This window comes from Chanodichthys erythropterus, chromosome 3 (genome assembly GCF_024489055.1).
Source record: "Chanodichthys erythropterus isolate Z2021 chromosome 3, ASM2448905v1, whole genome shotgun sequence".
In the NCBI taxonomy this organism is placed as follows: Eukaryota; Metazoa; Chordata; class Actinopteri; order Cypriniformes; family Xenocyprididae; genus Chanodichthys; species Chanodichthys erythropterus.
Window position 1 is genome coordinate 67,225,334 of NC_090223.1, and position 19,931 is coordinate 67,245,264.

Sequence of the window (19,931 nt, forward strand, 5' to 3'; positions counted from 1 at the left end):
CATTAACACTCTGAGGTATCGCCGGCGATACCACCGCGTTTTTTTTGTTACCCTACAACAACACTGTCTCAGCCACAACTTCAACACCTATCACCTCCAGTCTGAAAACGAACCAGGGTATTGACCACAAACAGTTCACAGTACCCCAACAGCTAGTAGTCCCTATCACCATTGGCACCTGGAAAGGTAAAGCTATCGTGGACACTGGAGCTAGCTATACTCTTATACATGAGAGTTTATGGAAGGATCTTACCCCTCAAGAGAGTCTCCATCCTTGGACATTAGTGCCTCTATACCTAGCAAACGGTGAGGCTGAAGTTCCACTTGGGTGGATAAATGTGCAGATTACCCTGCATAACACAAATATTTCTATGACATCCAGACCATCCTTCGACGGTTGCAAACAGCTGGGTTGATGTTAAACCTAAAAAAAATCCACGTTTTGTCTTCAGGAGATCAACTTCCTTGGTCACGTAGTGAACGTACAGGGAATTACCGCTGACCCAAGCAAAGTGGAAGCAATCCATACCTATCCAGTTCCACGTAATCTTAAAGAAGTCCAGCGCTTTCTAGGATTGGCTGGATGGTACCATCGATTCGTGCCAGACTTCTCCAGGATCGCTGAGCCTCTCAACACCCTAAAAAAGAAAGGACAATCATTTCAGTGGACGTTAAAATGCCAACAAGCTTTTGAGTATTTAAAAGCATGCCTTAGATCACCACCTATCCTTGGACACCCTAATCTCCAACTTCCCTTTACAGTGTACTCTGACGCAAGCGACACCGGCTTGGGTGCTGTGTTAACTCAGCGGAAAGAACAAGGTGGGGAGGAAGTGATTGCTTATGCCAGTAGGACTCTAAATAAAGCTGAGACAAACCATTCTACCACCGAAAAGGAATGTCTTGCAGTGGTATGGGCTCTGGATAAATGGCAGCATTACTTAGAACCTCGACTGTTCACAGTAATCACTGACCATTCCTCGTTGCAATGGGTGATGAGTTCCACAAAAACAACCAGTCGACTCATCAGATGGGCTCTTCGACTACAAAGATATGACTTTGTGATGGAGTACAGGAAAGGGAAGTTGAATGTAGCACCTGATGCTCTTTCACGAATGAACTACCTACCTGGATGTAGTGTGTACACCAATCAGAAAGAGGAGTCAGAATTTCCAATCACCCCTGAAATCATCTGGGAAGAACAACATCGGGATCCTGAAATTGTAAAAATATTTCAGGCATTAGCAAAGAACAAACTCACTGAGAAGGAACAATATGCAGTTTTGGAAGACAAATTGTATCACACCACTCATCTGACGGATGGCCGAGTCCATTTCCGTGTTGTCACTCCCAGCAGCCTTGTACCCAAAATTCTCCAATACTATCATTCCAATCCCATGAGTGGACATCTTGGAATTTTCAAGACGTATAAGAGGGTACAAATCGTTGCCTACTGGTCTGGCATGTGGACGGATGTAAAAAAACATGATTACATCCTGTCAGACAGAGGAACCCAATTTGTTTCTGCAGAATTCACTGAGTTGTGTGCAAAGTGGAATGTAACAAACAAATTAACCACTGCTTACCATCCGCAAACAAATATGACAGAAAGAGTCAACCGTACTCTGAAGTGTATGATAGCTTCCTTCGTAGAAGATAATCACAAAGGTTGGGACCTCTATCTTCCCGAGTTTCGTTTTGCACTCAATACTGCCATTCAGGAAACGATTGGAATGAGAATGAGGAGAAAGATCGCATATGGGTTAGAAACTTCCCTCAATCCAGTTCACAACACAATTTTAGTGCTAAGCTGGCACCGAAATGGAAGGGACCATATTGTATAATTCAACAGTTGGGGCCTCTCAACTATCAAGTTGCGCTGGAAACCACAGGAGAAGATGTGCGCACTGTGCATGCATGCAATATGAAACCTTGTTTCCCTACTGCAAAAGAAATGGAAGAATGTACTTTGAAGAACCTCTGGGAACTTTTCCATGAGACCTCAGACGAGGATGAAGATTTCCTTGGGTTTTAGAGGGTTTCCCTCTTAACAACTATGCATTGTCTTCTCAAGGAGGGGAGAGTGTGGCAGAACAGAAAAGTCCGGGTCCAGATGCCACTTGTTTACTTTCACTTTTAATGCACGAAAGGGAAAACGTACATATCAATTAATGAGGGAAGTGAACATAAGGTGAAGCTCACACACCAGAAGGGGTGAGACGTCACAAGTGAACAGCTGAGTGAGAGTGGTGGGAGAAAAGTCGAGACTGGAGATACTGGCTCGGCGGAGACTGGAGATACTGGCTCGGCGGAAACTGGAGATACTGGCTCGGCGGAGACTGGACATACTGGCTCGACGGCGACTGGACATACTGGCTCGACGGATACTGGAGATACTGCCTCGGCGGAGACTGGAGATACTGGCTCGACGGAGACTGGAGATACTGGCTCGCCAGAGACTGGAGAAACTGGCTCGCTGGATACTGGAGATACTGGCTCGACGGCGACTGGAGAAACTGGCTCGACGGAGACTGGAGATACTGGCTCGACGGCGACTGGACATACTGGCTCGACGGATACTGGAGATACTGGCTCGGCGGAGACTGGAGATACTGCCTCGGTGGAGACTGGAGATACTGGCTCGACGGAGACTGGAGAAACTGGCTCGCCGGATACTGGAGATACTGGCTCGACGGCGACTGGAGAAACTGGCTCGACGGAGACTGGAGATACTGGCTTGACGGAGACTGGAGAAACTGGCTCGACGGAGACTGGAGATACTGGCTCGGGGAGACTGGACATACTGGCTCGACGGAGACTGGAGAAACTGGCTCGACGGATACTGGAGATACTGGCTCGATGGAGACTGGAGAAACTGGCTCGACGGAGACTGAAGATACTGGCTTGGCGGCGGAGCATGGAGCAGCTGGCTCCATGGCGGCTGGAGCGGAGGGCTCGGCGGCAACGGAGCATGGAAGAGGCGTCCAATCCATCCCCCCGTACACAATTAAAATCCCAATGGGAATAGGAAAGGGCTCAGCTGAGATTGGAAAGGGATCTACGGAGACTGGAGAGGGTTTGGCCTCCTTTCTCCTCCTCCTTTTGGACCGCCCGGACACAACAGAGGGGTGTGGCTCAGATAGGACGCAGAGGAAAAGCTCACTGGAGGGGTATGTGGAGGAAGACGGAGACTGACGAACTGGCCAGGCCGCCCGTGATTCTGGGAGGACTGGACGAGATATGCACTTAGAATCCTGAACCTCTTCAACAACGAATTTGGAGTCATTTAAATACAAAATCAGATTAATAGTATCGATTAAGGAAACATAATTGTCAGGTTTGTCAAAACAGATAGTACTCTCGTCCAGTCCGTCCAGAAACAGGGCGTTCAAACGAGCATCTGACTTATTTGTCAGAAAAGCCAACTCAACAAACTCCTCCACATACCTCTCCAGCGAACGTCCAAACTGCAAGAGTCCAATTAGGCGGTCTGCAGCCGTCATAGGTGTGGGAGGGGAGGAGAGGAGGAATAAATCCATAATCATTTGTGGATATCCAGTCGTTTAAAAGGTCCGTTCTTCTGTTACAATATGCTGGTGTATAGACGAGGCAGTACACGGAGATCCACAAATAAGCGTTTTTACTCAACGAAGGAGAATACATACATCCAAACACATACAATATAACGTTAACATAAACAGGTAACAATTAGCATAACATTAGGTAAAGAATAAGAATGGACAAGGAGTGAAGGGAGTGAGTCCATTATAAAGGCAGTGCTGATGAAGGAGTCCAGGTGAATGTGCGTGTGGAAACAGGAGGATTATGGGAAATAGAGTACGGGAGACACGGGAACTGTGACAGGTATAAAACAGAACTATAAAACTTCCTCTTTTAATTTACATTTTAAAAATAATAAACATATACGTGGTTCAGGCAATATGTGCATATAGTTTGCAATCATAAAACACAACTCTGTCTCATTTTGTTTAATGTCAGTTTTAATGATCAATAACAGCCATTATAAAAATCTAAGCAAATGGTACATTTACATTTACAGGTGTAAGAAGCTACAATAAAAATTAAAGCAAACAGTTCAGTCAAACGTTCAAAGTCAGCGCTCTAATAGACTACCACGGTAAAGTTAAATAGCCTAAATATATAAACTTATGAAACATTACTTTACCCTCAGCCAAAACAATTTTCCAGGAAACAAATTATAGCTTAATGAGACCAAAGATTGCCTGTTACAAAAGATGAATTATATCTCATGTTTAACCACTACAGAGTCATCAGAGTCAGCGGCAATCATCAGAAGGACTAGCCGAGATAAGGCTGCTCTCGGCGGGATACATGAGCGCTGAACGCCGAGCGCTGAGTGCGGAAAGACAGCGCGCCATCAAGCCCCGGGTATACTTCACTTTCCGCACCTGGACGTGTCTCGCATGCAGTCGTGTCCGTGCATCTTTCAAAGTATACTAAACCACAGATGCATGTGGATCACCGAGTTCGACACATGCGCAATAAAACATTTTCTCTAATTATTACCAGACATCATGTCATCAATGGGACATTTGCTGCCTGAACGCCGTTTATCCTTTCACAGTGGCGTATAGCGGATTATTGTTATTATTATGCTACTTTTATTATTATATTAATATTGCAATTCATTTAACCGACGCACTGCGAGCATAATAAAAGATTAGTTAGACAGCATACTCCTCATTTTAAAAAAAAAACTTGTTTAAACTTATAACACTCTTATCAGTCCCGCTATCGGACCACTGGGTCGTTAAAGGGTTAAACTTGTTTGATGCAGGTACAAAAATAAGTTTTGCAACAGCAAAAAAAATTAAATAAATAAATAAAACTTGTCGCCCATGGTGCCTACTATAGCTGGAGAGGAGAGATTTGGCTGTGGCTAACTTACACAGAAGAGATTTTTTTGTTCAGCACATAAAAATGAACTACTTAATTTCACACCGTGGAGATGTGGTTTCTCCACTGCATGGATCTTCATGTGTATCTTCAGGTGACTTTTAAAAGAGAAACTCTTTCCACACTGATCACACGTGTGCGGCTTCTCTCTGCTGTGGATCTTCTCATGTGTTTTCAGAGATGATGACTGACTGAACCTGTTGTCACAGTGTGAACACTTGTAAGGTTTTTCTCCAGTGTGGATCTTCTCATGTGTTTTCAGAGATGATGACTGACTGAACCTGTTGTCACAGTAAGAACACTTGTAAGGTTTTTCTCCAGTGTGGATCTTCTCATGTGTTTTCAGATGTGCTAATTGACTGAATCTCTTGTCACAGTGTGAACACTTGTAAGGTTTTTCTCCAGTGTGGATCATCTCATGTGTTTTCAGATTTGATGACTGACTAAATCTCTTGTCACACTGTGAACACTTGTAAGGTTTTTCTCCAGTGTGAATTCTCTGGTGCTGTATTAAACATTTTACTGTAGTAAAAGTTCTCTCACACTCAAAGCACACATACTCTCTCAGACCAGTGTGTATTTTCTCATGTTTTTGTAAACTACACAGCAGTAAAAAACTCTTTCCACACACAGAACATGAATGTGGCTTCTCCTTTGTATGAACTGTCAGGTGTGACTTCAGGTCTGATGACCTTAGAAATGTTTTGTCACATTGATTACACGTGAACGGTCTCTCTCCTGTGTGGATCCTCATGTGTGCTTTAAGGTTTGCTGATTGACTGAAACTCTCTCCACATTGATCACATGTGAACGGCTTCTCTCCTGTATGAACTCTCACGTGTTCCTTAAGATGTCCTTTTTGTTTGAAACTCTTCCCACACTGATCACATGTGAACGGCTTCTCTCCTGTATGAACTCTCATGTGAACATCAAGACTTTGTTTGATTGAGAAACTCTTCCCACACTGATCACATGTGAACGGCTTCTCTCCTGTATGAACTCTCATGTGAACATCAAGACTTTGTTTGGTTATGAAACTCTTTCCACACTGATCACATGTGAACGGCTTCTCTCCTGTATGAACTCTCATGTGAACCTCAAGATCACGTTTGTTTGTGAAAGTCTTTCCACACTGAGTGCAGGTTGTAGATTTCTTTGCTCTTCTTTTCTTTAAAAATGTCTTTTTATTCTTTGAGCGACTCAAAGGTTTTTCTCCAGGTTTGACATGATGTTCCTCCTCCACTTCACTCAGTTCTTCACTCTCCTCCTTCACTTCCATCAGCTCTGAAATGAAAGAGAAAAAAGTAATATCACTTTCAGTAAATCAAAATAAATAGAGAAATATGAAGTTAAAGGTCATAAAATTGAAACTTCTTGTGATAGACAACTGCCACAAAACATTACGATCATTTTGATGTATTTGCATAAATTAGTTGCATATGTCCCTGAAACTTTAACATTAATCTTCTAATCGTAAAGGACCAGCTGTCGTTCCAGCGACAGAATCCAGTGGTCTGGTGAAGGTATAATGTGTGTACGTCTTTTCAGCGCTCCTGTGAAGTTCACTTAATTTTAGAATTTAGTCTCAATTTTACTTTAGCTGCTCGTTTAATCTGACTCCAATTTCAAATGTTTTTACATCAAGATTTACTGAATTAAGAAAATCAGCACTGAATGGACGTCTTCTGGCTACAGAATTTCCCAAATCGCTGCTCTGCCACCTTCCCTTAAATAATTCTTAATAATTTATAAATAATATTAAGAAAATAAAGAAAACATTGCTCTGAAATATTTGCAATCAAAGACAAAATGATCTAATGTGATATTAACAGCCATATTTTGACATTTGATATTTAATTTATTTTCCTAAAACTGTGTAATTATTTAGGGCTGTTCACAGCAGACTTCTTCCTTTCATACACATGTGAATGTAAGACACTGGATACACAAGATCAAGTGAATTTTGCAGTGTAATAGATTGTATATTTTCAAATTTTTTAGTAATTATTATTTGTTAATTATGTTTTTAAAAATATATCACGTCATACTTGACTGTGTCTAGAAAGTTCACATGCTCAAAGTCTAGACTGACTGCATCTTTAAATGTGTTATGATCAGTGTCCTACATGATTCACTCAAACCTGTTACTTCTGACATGACTTTCCTCCTTTTGAAAACAGATGATTTCTTAAAACTGTGACACCAGGAAGTGACATCATCTGGGCTCTTTCTACAGCATGATACGAGGACAAGAAAATAATCTCAGTCCATTGTCTCGGTTTTTACACAAATGAATGACTGCATTCATCAACCCAGCTCCTCCCACATCAGTTCATGAATAAATGCAGAATTATTCCCATCAGAAGAGCATCAGGAAGAAGAAGAGATGAAACCAGTAAAGACTGAGTTTATTAAGGAGGACAGTGAGAACATGAGTGGTCCAGAACCCTGCAGAATGAAACACACTGAAGATACTGAAGAACAAAGAGGTTGGTGTTAATTCATTCATTCATGATGCTGAACAACATTCATGTTCTTGCACATTTAGATAAACTATCAAATACATACTGAACTTTTAATGACAACATTCATGTTAGAAAGATTCAAACACTTCTGCATATTTAGATTTGCAGTTAAACTATGAAATGATACATAATGTTCTTTTCTAGATCAGTAAAGGGAAGTTTGAGAAACTTCATACTGATTGTCAACATCAGATCAAACTAAATATTTACGTACTTTACATTTGTTTCATATCTGGTTCACTATTTGCAGGAGTGTTACCCGAATAGAGGCATTTTCAATACAGTTTTCAACATTGCTAATTTTAGGAATATACTAAAAAAAAACACCAAAATGTATGAAGTAAATGAACTTTCCAGAATGGCTGACAGGGTTGTGAGTGTAACTTGAGCAAAATCTCTTCTTACAGTAACTTTGGTAACAGGGTTGATGAATGCAGTCATTCATTTGTGTAAAAACTGAGACAATGGATTGAGACTATTTTCTTGTCCTCCCATCATGCTGTAGAAAAGAGCCCAGATGATGTCACTTCCTGGGTGTCACAGTTTTAAGAAATCCTCTGGTTTTGAAAGGAGGAAAATCATGTCAGAAGTAACAGGGTTGAGTGAATCATGTACGACACTGATAATAACACATTTAAAGATGCAGTCAGTCTAGACTTTGAGCATGTGAACTTTCTACAGACACGGCAACGGTCGAGATATGACATGAGATATGCCCGGCTTAACACTCTGAGGTCTGAGGGTTTTTTTCACATTGCAGCAAAACAGACTTAAAATACTCTGATGTATTACTTATGTCTCTATGACAAAAAATGACAATTGAAACTATAGAATATCTCCTTTTATTTGTGTACACTCAGAGTAAAAACAAAATGTTGTGCTTTTTGTAAAATAAAGAAAACTAACATGATGCGTGATCTCTCGTCTCCCTCTGAACGAAGTCCAATCTGATAGTTCTCAGAAAATGAACTGTAACTTAGTGAATACTACTGACAAAAAAATTACACATGTCTAAAGAAACGTTGAAATGTCAGGTTTTAAATCGTGTAAGTCAAATCGAAAACAAACATTCTGTGTTTATGTAATCTGTATGAAAAGAGAGCCATGTCAGAAGTCTGTGATTCAGCTCATTATCCGCTAATGCGGCCACGCCCACGGAGCCAGCGCTATTCACAGGCAAATTCAGAGGCAACACATGCATACATCGTCTCAATCGTGTATTTATTGTCTTGAAAAGTGTTTATCTGGATGTAAAAGCCATGGTTAGCGATCTCTGGAAGACATGCAGTTAGTTCCTGTTTGTTTTCTTCTATTGATGAATTTTAGATGAGTTTTTGTTTCTTTAGCGCCCTCCGGCTGCAGTATGAATTGTAAAACAGCATTCATGGAATATCCTCTTCTTCTTTGAATTTGTGGACTAAAAATGCACAGAGAGGGCCCTCCGGCTGCAGTATGAATTGCAAACACCAGCACTCATAGAGATAACAATGAATATTAAATAAAAAATAACTCCTCTGTATAGAAAATTGACATAAACATATGAGAATCCTATATTTCTCCAAATGTGCATGCTTTTAAACTAAAAGCCTATATTCAGACTCTTTGCATCACAGAAATGCATTATATTTTAAAGTATAATATAAAACCATTATTTTATATTGTAATAATATTTTTCTGTATGTTTCATATACCATGATGAGCTTGAGACATCACAGAAGTTTTTTTTCACAGCCTACCTGACTGAAATGCCTCAATATGCAAGTCATTTCAGCTCATTACTATGCGATTCTTTTGTCTTCTCAGGTGAGAATGACCCATTATTCATGGTGATTCACGCCTCCACGCATACTGTGTTTCTTGGCAAAAAGTGTCTTACAAAAACTAAATCAATATATTGTTATAAATGAAAGAGTAGTCAGCATAATTTTTACATAATTTTGAAGCAAAAACTCTAGTCTACAACCTCCAATACCCAGAAGTCTTGTGAACACAGATTTAATATACTTTTTTGGCCTTATTTCAGTGACTTAAGTTTTTTGTTTTTTCAATAACCACGCATAAATGTTATTCCTTCAAAAACACAAACATGTACATACATGTTCCTCACATATTATGGTAGCCTAGTTTGTGCTGAATACAGTGTAATGACACTTGTGTCATTAATATGTTTATGAACAACTGAAAAAAGCACAAATGTCAGGGCATGTCAAAACTTCTCCAGGCCCCAAATCAGCCTCAGACTCCAGAGGGTTAACTTCAACTTTGTGACTGATTCCTCAACATTATTCTCAAGAATCTGTTGATATTGAGTGGAATCCATGCGACCCTCATCTTTAACCAGATTCCCAGTACCGGCACTGGCCACACAGCCCCACAGCATGATGTAACCTCCACCAAACTTGCGACTCTTCCTGCGCGACTCCACCGAGCAACGACACCGGTAGGCACTAAAGTTTCTTAATTTGCTTCACACTTTTCCTTATCCTCAGCATGTGCTTTCAACACATTCCTGCTGTCTCACGGCAACGCTCCACTAACCCTCGTAAAAGGCAGCGCAATGTTTCTAACCTGCGCCCTATTTACTCGTCTTCTAACACTAATACTCCTCTCTCTGTCTCTGTGGGTCATTCCAGCCTTTGCTACTAATTCTTCTCTCAATATCTTGGGTCTGACTGAGACCTGGATTCATCCAGAGGACTCAGGAACCCCTGCTGCTCTCCCTAACAACTTCACTTTCTCTCATACCCCTCGCCAGTCTGGAGGGGTGGGGGCACAGGTCTTCTCATTTATCACAATTGGAAATATTCGGCTCATTCCTCTCTCTTTGTAATAATTCATTTGAGTTTCATGGAATTACAATCTCAATTCCTGTCAAAATTCATATTGTAGTAATTTACCGCCCCCCAGGCCAACTGAGTACCTTTGTAGAGGAACTGGACATGCTGCTGTCCTCATTCCCAGAGGATGGCAGCCCACTTGTAGTTTTATAAATTTGGGCACCCCAACAGAAAAATCACATCAATATTTAGTAGAGCGTCCTTTAGCAGGAATAACAGCCTCTAGATGCTTCCTATAGCTTGTAATGAGTGTCTGGATTCTGGATGAATGTATTTTGGACCATTCCTCCTTACAAAACATCTCCAGTTCAGTTAGGTTTGATGGTTGCCGAGCATGGACAAATCACCCCACAGATGTTCAATGATATTCAGGTCTGGGGACTGGGATGGCAGAACATTGTTGTTCCTCTGCATAAAGGCCAGAGTACATTTTGAGCAGTGTTTTGGGTCGTTGTCTTGTTGAAACATCCAGCCCCGTCTTAACTTCAACTTTGTGACCGAGTCCTCAACATTATTGTCAAGAATCTGCTGATATTGAGTGGAATCCATGCGACCCTCAACTTTACCAGATTCCCAGTACCAGCACTGGCCACACAGCCCCACAGCATGATGGAACCTCCACCAAATTTTACTGTGGGTAGCAAGTGTTTTTCTTGGAATGCTGTGTTCTTTTGCCGCCATGCATAACGCCCCTTGTTATGACCAAATAACTCAATCTTTGTTTCATCAGTCCACAGCACCTTATTCCAAAATGAAGCTGGCTTGTCCAAATGTGCGTCTGCATACCTCAATGCGACTGGCGTGTGTGCAGAAAAGGCTTCTTTCACATCACTCTCCCATACAGCTTCTCCTTGTGCAAAGTGCGCTGAATTGTTGAACGACGCACAGTGACACCATCTGCAGCAAGGTGATGTTGTAGGTCTTTGGAGGTGGTCTGTGGACTGTTTTTGACCGTTCTCACCATCCTTCGCCTTTCCAATATTTTATGTGGCCTGCCACTTCTGGCCTTAACAAGAACTGTGCCTGTGGTCTTTCCTTTCCTCAGTATGTTCCTCACAGTGGACACTGACAGCTTATATCTCTGCGATAACTTTTTGTAGCCTTCCCCTAAACCATAATGTAGAACATTCTTTGTTTTAAGGTCATTTGAGAGTTGTTTTGAAGGCCCCCATGTTGCCACACTTCTGAGGAGAGTCAAAGAGAACAACAACTTGCAATTGGCCACCTTAAAGGTCCCGTTTTTCGTGTTTTTTTGAAGCTTTGATTGTGTTTATAGTGTGCAATATAACATGTGTTCATGTCAAAAAAACACAGTATTTTTCACATAATTTACTTATCTGTATACCGCTGTTTCCACTGTCATAAAAACTTCCTTGTTCTATGAAGTCCCTCCTTCAGAAATACGTAACGAGTTCTGATTGTGCCAGCGGTTCCTGTGTTGTGATTCGACAGCAGCTTAGTTTTACATGTGGATTATAATTTTCGGGAACCGAGTTAAACATAAATTGTAACCATTGATCTCTAAGTACAGCGTCCCTGGGAAGGCCAAACAAAGGTGATTGGACTGCGGGATGAAAACAACAGCGTTTCGACGACATGGCGACAAACACACTCTACAAACGCAACTCTTGCTCTTCTCCGTGGGAGCGCAACAAGACCATGCCCCCTTTTTTTGTGTATTCCTGTGGGCGGAGGTTAGTCAAAAAACTGTTTTAGTGACGTCATTAAAGAAGGAAGTAGAGGGATGTAGTCCAAACTGGCCGTTCGATGTAGGCGACTTCTGTTAAATAAAATATCTCGCTTGGCATTGAACTTTGAGCTTTAAAATTTTACAGATTTTATTTATACTCTAACAACAGCATTACACACTAATTAAAGTTTGAAACATGGGATCACGAAGAACGGGACCTTTAAATACCTTTTCTCATGATTGGATGCACCTGAAGTTCAAGGCTTAATGAGATCACCAAACCAATTGTGTGTTCCAATTAATCAGTGCTAAGTAGTTACAGGTATTCAAATGACAAAATGACAAGGGTGCCCAAATTTATGCACCTGTCTAATTTCGTTTTTATGCATATTGCATATTTTCTGTTAATCCAATAAACTTCATTTCACTGCTGAAATATTACTGTCTGAAATTTCTGATCCAAAGACCCAAATATTTATAAATGAAAATCATGGAAATTGTCAGGGGTTCATAGACTTTTGCATACAACTTTAAATGGGGTGTTTTGACTTTCGCAGGGATTCTTGAAGCGAGTTTATTGGGTTAGAATTATGACAGCTCATCTCTGTATTAGAAATGTTTGTTTTTTCTTTTATTTTGCACATTTAACAATACCTATGTGTCTACTAATTCATTTCTCATTTTACCCTATGGATTATTTCATGCTGATGAGTTCCCTTAAAGGTGCCATATAATTGAAAATTGAATTTGTCTTGGCATAGTTAAATAATTACATGGAAATGACATACAGTGAGTCTCAAACTCCATTGTTTCCTCCTTCTTATGTAAATCTCATTTGTTTAAAAGACCTCCGAAGAACAGGCGAATCTCAACATAACACAGACTGTTACGTAACAGTCGGGATCATTAATATGTACGCCCCAATATTTGCATATGCCAGCTCATGTTCAAGGCGTTACACAAGCCAGTATTAACATCTGGATCTGTGCACAGCTGAATCATCAGACTAGGTAAACAAACAAGAACAATAGTGAAAAATGGCAGATGGAGCAATAATAACTGACATGATCCATGATATCATGATATTTTTAGTGATATTTGTAAATTGTCTTTCTAAATGTTTCGTTAGCATGTTGCTAATGTACTGTTAAATGTGGTTAAAGTTACCATCGTTTATTACTGTATTCACGGAGACAAGACTGTCGCTATTTTCATTTTTAAACACTTGCAGTCTGTATAATTCATAAACACAACTTCATTCTTTATAAATCTCTCCAACAGTGTGTAATGTTAGCTTTAGCCACGGAGCACTATCAAACTCATTCATAACCAAATGTCAGAATCAAACTTACATGATCTGATATGCTGCATGACGAACACTTTGTAAAGATCCATTTTGAGGGTTATATTAGTTGTGTGAACTTTGTTTATTCAATGTATTATAGAGTTGCAAGCTCGGGGCGGGGAGTGCAAGGATTTAAAGGGGACATGCAAAGATCCGGCACATTTTTAATGATGCCCGAAAATAGGCAGTTATAAAATTGAATTTAAAAAAAATCTATGGGGTATTTTGAGCTGAATCTTCACAGACACATTCAGGGGACACCTTAGACTTATATTAGATCTTGTGAAAAAGGGTTCTAGGGCACCTTTAAGAAGCATTTGAATATTCTGAGCAGGAATGTGTGTGGTTTAAATAATATTGTCTTCGCACATTTGAATTCTTTGCATGCAGACATACTGTTTCTACAAGAGACTCATATTAAACATTCCTGTGCTCACAGACTTAGATGCAAGTCGATAGGCTAAATGTACCACTCTACCTTCTCTTCAAAAGCCTGTGGAGTGTCTTTTAATACATAAGAATATTCCTTTTCAACATTTGTCCACTAAACCGGGTATTAATGGCTGTTATCTTATTGTGACGGGCACTATTTAGAGAAACATGTTACATTTGATGCTCCTAATTTAGATGAGCCACATTTTTTCCAATCTGTTTTAATATCATTCCTGATATCGACTCCACTCATCTTGTTGTTGGAGGGCACTTTTTATTGTATATTGGACTCTTTTATGAATAGGCACTCCCAAACCTTCTAACTCAGCTACTGTTCTTAATAACCTCATTCAGTTATTGAATATACTTGATATTTGGAGACTCCATCATCCTACTGACAAGGAACATTTCTTTTTTTTACTAATGTTCATAATTTACATATACAAGGACTGACTATTTTCTAATCAATTTCAAATTAACCTTCAAGATCCTCTAAATATCATAATATTCTAATATCTGATCACTCCCCAGTTTCTATATCAGTAGATTTTGGGATGGCAGAGTGAAAGCAAACAAAAAACATCATTGCTATATTACTAATTCAATTCAATGTTTTTATCATCTCTGATATTCTTGATTTTACAAGTCCATTTTGTTTTTAGATGTTTTTGCTCAAATTCAGTTGCGCCAAACCTGCTGTAACCATAGCCATTGATGAGTTGGGAGAATAGTCAAATTGTAGTGGATGACTAATGATCTGCTAGTAAAATCGGGTGCTCACGCCCCCTAGGGGCCCCAAAGGTTGAAAACCCCTGATCTAAATTTCAAATAAATCTGGTGCCATGGCAACAGCAATCAAGATATCAAAAATATGTTCGTAATTTAGCATCAACAAAGTCCTGGGCTACGTTCACACCAATCCAAATCTGATTGAAATCCGATCAGATTTAGCAAGTGTGAAATGCAGTTTATACAAATCCATTTCAAGCTACATTCATATGTGGTTTGAAATCATATTCAAATCACATTTCTGGAAGTCTGTTTCAGTCTGACCGCACTGATCAGATCTTGTGTGGTTTATGTGACTCTCTCACAGCACGTAAAATGTACACGTCAGACGCTGTTGTAGGAAACAAGCTTAGAGTCGCTGCAGAAACAAGGTTGTGTTGTTGCAAAGTGGCAGTCGAGCAGAACATGACACTATAACGGGGACATGTTTTGAGACCGATAACAGTGCAGAATAAAGCCGCTCATCCCAGACGCTGGAGTCCAGTGAACGGCGGCTGCACGATGTCATGTTGTAAATAAGACCACAACTATATTTCAAACCCCTCTATTGTTATAGCTGTTTTTGGCTTATGCCTACCAATGCAGAGTGGTTGAAAGATCATTAAAGCATACAATTGTTCTAAGATTTAATGGCAACACTGTATTTTAAAGTGATGTAATTACACACTATAGTAATGAGTTAATAATGCTTAATTGTGAAATTAAACCATCCTCAACCCTACCTCTATAGTAAATATATGTAGTTAAAATTGTCAGGAAATTTTAATTCTGAAGTGAACTAATACTTTAAAATGACTCAGATCTTCTTTGAGTGATTACAATGTATCTTCGCCATCTTAAAATAAAGTAACCAATTAAATTGCTGTTTGTGTTTGACCAGTAGGTGGCACTGTCAGTTAATTGACTAATTAATTTAATTAACTGTCAATGAGACAGCTGACGGTTCCCATTGACCTCCAGTACTTTTCTTCTACTGAGGAAGTCAATGTTTGGTCAAGATTCTTCAAAATATCTTCTTTAATTTAATGAAATATCTTCAGCAGAAGTAAGAAACTCATACGGGTTTGAGACGACAGCAGAATTTTCATTTTTGGGTCAACTATCCCTTTAATGTTTATTCACACAAATCCAGTGCTGCTAATTTAATTTGTTTGTTTAACTGAACTTATTTCAGTTTGAATCAGACTTTTACAGAACATTAACAACAACATGTAAATGACAACCATGATCATTTTGTCTCAACATGTAGTTTTCACACCATTTCATCTGCCAGCACTTATTTATTTCCAATTGATTTAGCAGTTCACTCGGTTCAAAATGTTTTACACACTTGCCCTGCTGACTTTTCTCCATATGACACACACACATTAAATAGTTATTTATAAAAAAAAAATTTTTTTTGCCTGATTTAATGTTCAATTACTGCTGTTTAGGTTTAGGTTTGTTAAAATGTAAGTAAAGCACTTTTGAGCATTAAGATGCTCAAAGATTTTTTCTCATTGTTCTCTATTCAGAAGTAGATGTTGGGTTTAATGTTGCACAAAATATTCTCTATTTCTGTAGAGCTGGACATTTTAGGATCAATAAAACGATGAGAATAAAACCAACCTGTTTGTTCCTCAATATCTTCAATCTTCATGTCTTCAGTTTCATCTTTAATAATTATCTTCATATCTTCAGTCTCCTCTTTAATGAACTCCATCTTTAAGAAGAGAATAACAGTTAATGGTCTTCAATGACCTGTTAAAAAAACACTCAAAACTAACGCTGCAAATTAATAAACACTTCATATTAAGGCATTTATTATCTACATTTGGTATTTTAATTAATGATAAATCATCACAATGTTACATTAGATAGTAAATAAATTAATTTCACATCGCTTTAAAAAACTGTAACAACTATATATCATTGAACTGTTTCTATCAATTAAAACAGCTTAACTTTTTAAAGCAAACCTTTCTTCAGCAGAATCGAGAAGAATCTCAGCAGATGCGGGAGCGCGGCGCAGTCTTATGACATCATGTCGTCACTCCAAAATAAAAGTCCTGTTCACACGCTGCATTGTCTACAATCACAGAAGTGTATAGAAATCTAACTGTTCTACCAGATAATCTTTGTATTGAAATAAAAACTGTGACAAATCAGATACAAAGAAACATGTTAAAAAGGTTGTATGAGTTCATTCATCTGTCCGTCCAAACTGAAACACAATTTATCTCTCAAGAATCAGTAATCAAGTAAAATGAGCAAAATTTCAAGTATAAATGTAGTTTATTAAATACCAAAATATCGCTCAAAGGCTCAGTAAAATTAAAAATAAAATCTTTCACATATTTGTAATTAAATCAAAAATAAGTAAAGTCTTCAATGTCATGGGTCATTAGTGTGAATTGCTGCCTATTTAGCAAATCAAATTGTGATGTGGACGCTCTTAAAAGAGACTTTCTGGTTCTCTGATGTCTAGAGTGATCAAACACACAGTTGTAAACGTCAAACTTCACAGCATGCAGACTCTTGAAGATCTGCCCCGTTTGCCACACACACACACACACACACACTTACACACTAAAAGACATTTCTAGATACATCTAGATATTATAGTCCATCTAGGTAGTGTTTCATATTAAATTACTCCTAATGACTTCACAGAATATCACAGAATGTATTGTATATTTGTTATATTTATCAGAGCATAAATGGACACAAACTTACTAGTTGACTCCCCTCATGCAAATGAACTCGCTTTCAAATAAAGAAAATCTCCTGCCAGAAAATTGCACTTTTCTCATTGGTCAAGCCAAAACTCAGAGGTGTGACTTCTTAAAAAACTTAACGCAGATCGTCTTCTCTCTTCTGGTTCTTCTTTGTTCCCACTGACGCTACGGACTGCTCCCACCTGGCTCCAGGCCTCATTCCCTTCAATCCATGCGCAAGTTCCTCGTCAACTGGCTCAAAGTAATGGTGAGAGAGATCGTCATTTTCTTTATTCAACAAAGATATTGATTACAACTTCAGCACCATTGGACCAAACCATCAAGAATTTCTCCTGAGACTGGGCCATATATTCAGGGCCATATGTCATAGAGCAAAAGCTCAATGAAACTGAATATGTAATTCAGCCCCCGATCGTCGACGCAAAACTAGAGTGTGCCATGTAAATATGCTTAAGGTGTACGTGGAGAGGGAGCCGAAAATTGTTCCATCTGTGGACATACCATCGGTCCCTTCGGCAGTTACCATTCCTGTCTCGTGTGCTGCAGAAGATGGTGTTGCTCAAACTTCTACCCCTCATCTTAAGAATGCTAGCATTTTGAGCGATTTACGCCGTTATCTTGTGCATCTATCTGAGAAACAGTATGAGGATATATGTAATTTGATTCAGTCTTTTCCCTCACTTTTTTCAGACGTGCCCAGTGGAACGTCTGTGTTGTGTCATGATATTGAGGTGGGAAGTGCATCTCCTGTGAAACAGCATCAAAGGTTTATGTAAACTAATTAAATCATAAATATCCTCTGGTCCCAAGCCATGGAGAGATTTGTAAACATACAACACTACTTTATACTGGATTCTGGATCAAATCGGTAATCAATGTAATGAAATCAATTCAGGGGTAATATGGTATTTTTTGGTTCCAGTTAAAAGCCTAGCAGCAGAGTTCTGAACCAGCTGCAGACGAGAGAGGGAGGCCTGACTCATGCCCAGATACAAAGGCAAGAACAACCTTCTCCAAATCATTGAAAGAGAGGAAAGACATCATCTTGGCTATAGCCTTGTCCGGCGTGATGAATACGATCCTCAACTGGATGGAACTGAAATAAATACTTTGATTGTTGCGATCCTATCAGACTTATGATAGCAACCTGATTCATAACAAAGCACTGTTCACCAGAGGAGAACTGGCCCCCCGAATAAGCCTGGTTTCTCCCAAGGTTTCTCCATTTTAACACCTATTTGCCTCCTGTTTGCCACCTGATGGAGTTTGGGTTCCTTGCCGCTGTTGCCTTGGCTTGTTTAGTCGGGGACACTTGACATTTGACTTGACATTTGATATTCAGCAGTATTCTTGACATTTATTCAACAGTGCTTTGATCTGCCTGCATTGACACTATTCTTTAAGAGCTGCTGTGCAGCGAAAATTATGTACCAGTTATCAATGTAAAGTTGCTTTGACACAATCTGCATTGTAAAAAGCGCTATATAAATAAAGGTGACTTGACTTGACTAGACTATAGATCTAAGATTTGATAATCAAATTTAAGCTCAGTCAAAAATAAAGATTTTTCACAAAGGAAAGTTTTTCCCCAGGAAGCAATAACAGGTTGTTATTAGAATCCATATCACATCCTCAGACAACAGACTTCTCTTCATTCAGTTGGAGAAAGTTGTTTGCCAACCAACACTTCACATCAGCCAAACAATTAAACAAAAACTCGAAGATAGATAGCTCCCCATGTTTTATAGAGAAGTAAATTTGGGAATCATCAGCATACAGATGGTAATTTAAAATCTGATGGTAATCAAAAATCTTATCATGATTGACCGTATTGAAAGCAGCACTGAGATCTAACAATAGAAGAACAGGACTACCTGAATCTAAATCTAATAAAAAAGTAGTGTAATCACAGCACAAGTGTAAAAGTATCCCAATCCCAGATGTGGCAACAATGAGGCGAGCGTCTTTACATGGCTAGCGGCTGTGTGACTGACAGTTGACGTTTGTGTGTGAATTTTAAAGTTTTATGACTTTCTATTGGGTTTTGACATGCTTCACTGCCGGCGTACATTCATTTCTACTGCTTCTGTTATACTTTTGCGGGAACCAATCACAGACTGGCTTTTCCACCTTGCTCGCTATTGGCGGGTATAACACGATGACGATAGAGAAGCGACGGCAAGCACAACGTCAATCCAATTCCTTTTAACCTCTCGACGATGCTGAATGACTTCTTTAGTTTAGCAAACTAAACTAAAACACCACTCACTTTCATGCTTTTTAGCACAACCTGCAACAATCGCTCGATGCCATTGCTACTTCTGCAAACTGCTGATCAATGCTACAAACCAATACAAACTAAACCTGTCTGGAGTTTTCGCGTCGCTCTGCAAAGTACGTCACCTGGATCGTTGATCTGATTGGTTGAAGGACTATCCAATTGCTCACTGATCACGCCTCTTGTGCTGTAGTTCAAGTATAGCAAACTCCCAGACCAATGTTCAATTTTAAATTGAGCTTGGTCTGTTGATAGCCAGACAATATGTTCACATGTGTAGATAAAAGACAATTGTTCTGTTTATGGTGTCTTTTATGTAACCTATTTTACATTAAACATTATACATATACAATATTTTTTTCACCATGTAAATTATTTTT

General features: G+C 39.3%; 1 protein-coding gene across 2 annotated transcripts in view; it reads right to left on the reverse strand.

Annotated features, from left to right (window-relative positions):
- LOC137005952 (gastrula zinc finger protein XlCGF57.1-like) overlaps nt 1–19,931 on the reverse strand; it is a 779,808-nt gene that overhangs the window by 363,045 nt on the left and 396,832 nt on the right. The window contains exons 1-3 of one of the 2 annotated variants that reach the window (XM_067366485.1): nt 16,515–16,559; nt 16,165–16,258; nt 3,732–6,222 (exon numbers count right to left, since the gene is read on the reverse strand). In XM_067366485.1, the coding sequence (XP_067222586.1) occupies nt 4,922–6,222; nt 16,165–16,258 (1,395 nt within the window). In that variant the 5' untranslated portion in view covers nt 16,515–16,559 and the 3' untranslated portion in view covers nt 3,732–4,921. Of the gene's footprint in view, nt 1–3,731; nt 6,223–16,164; nt 16,259–16,514; nt 16,560–19,931 lie in introns of those variants that run through there. The other variant, XM_067366484.1, reaches the window with a different exon arrangement.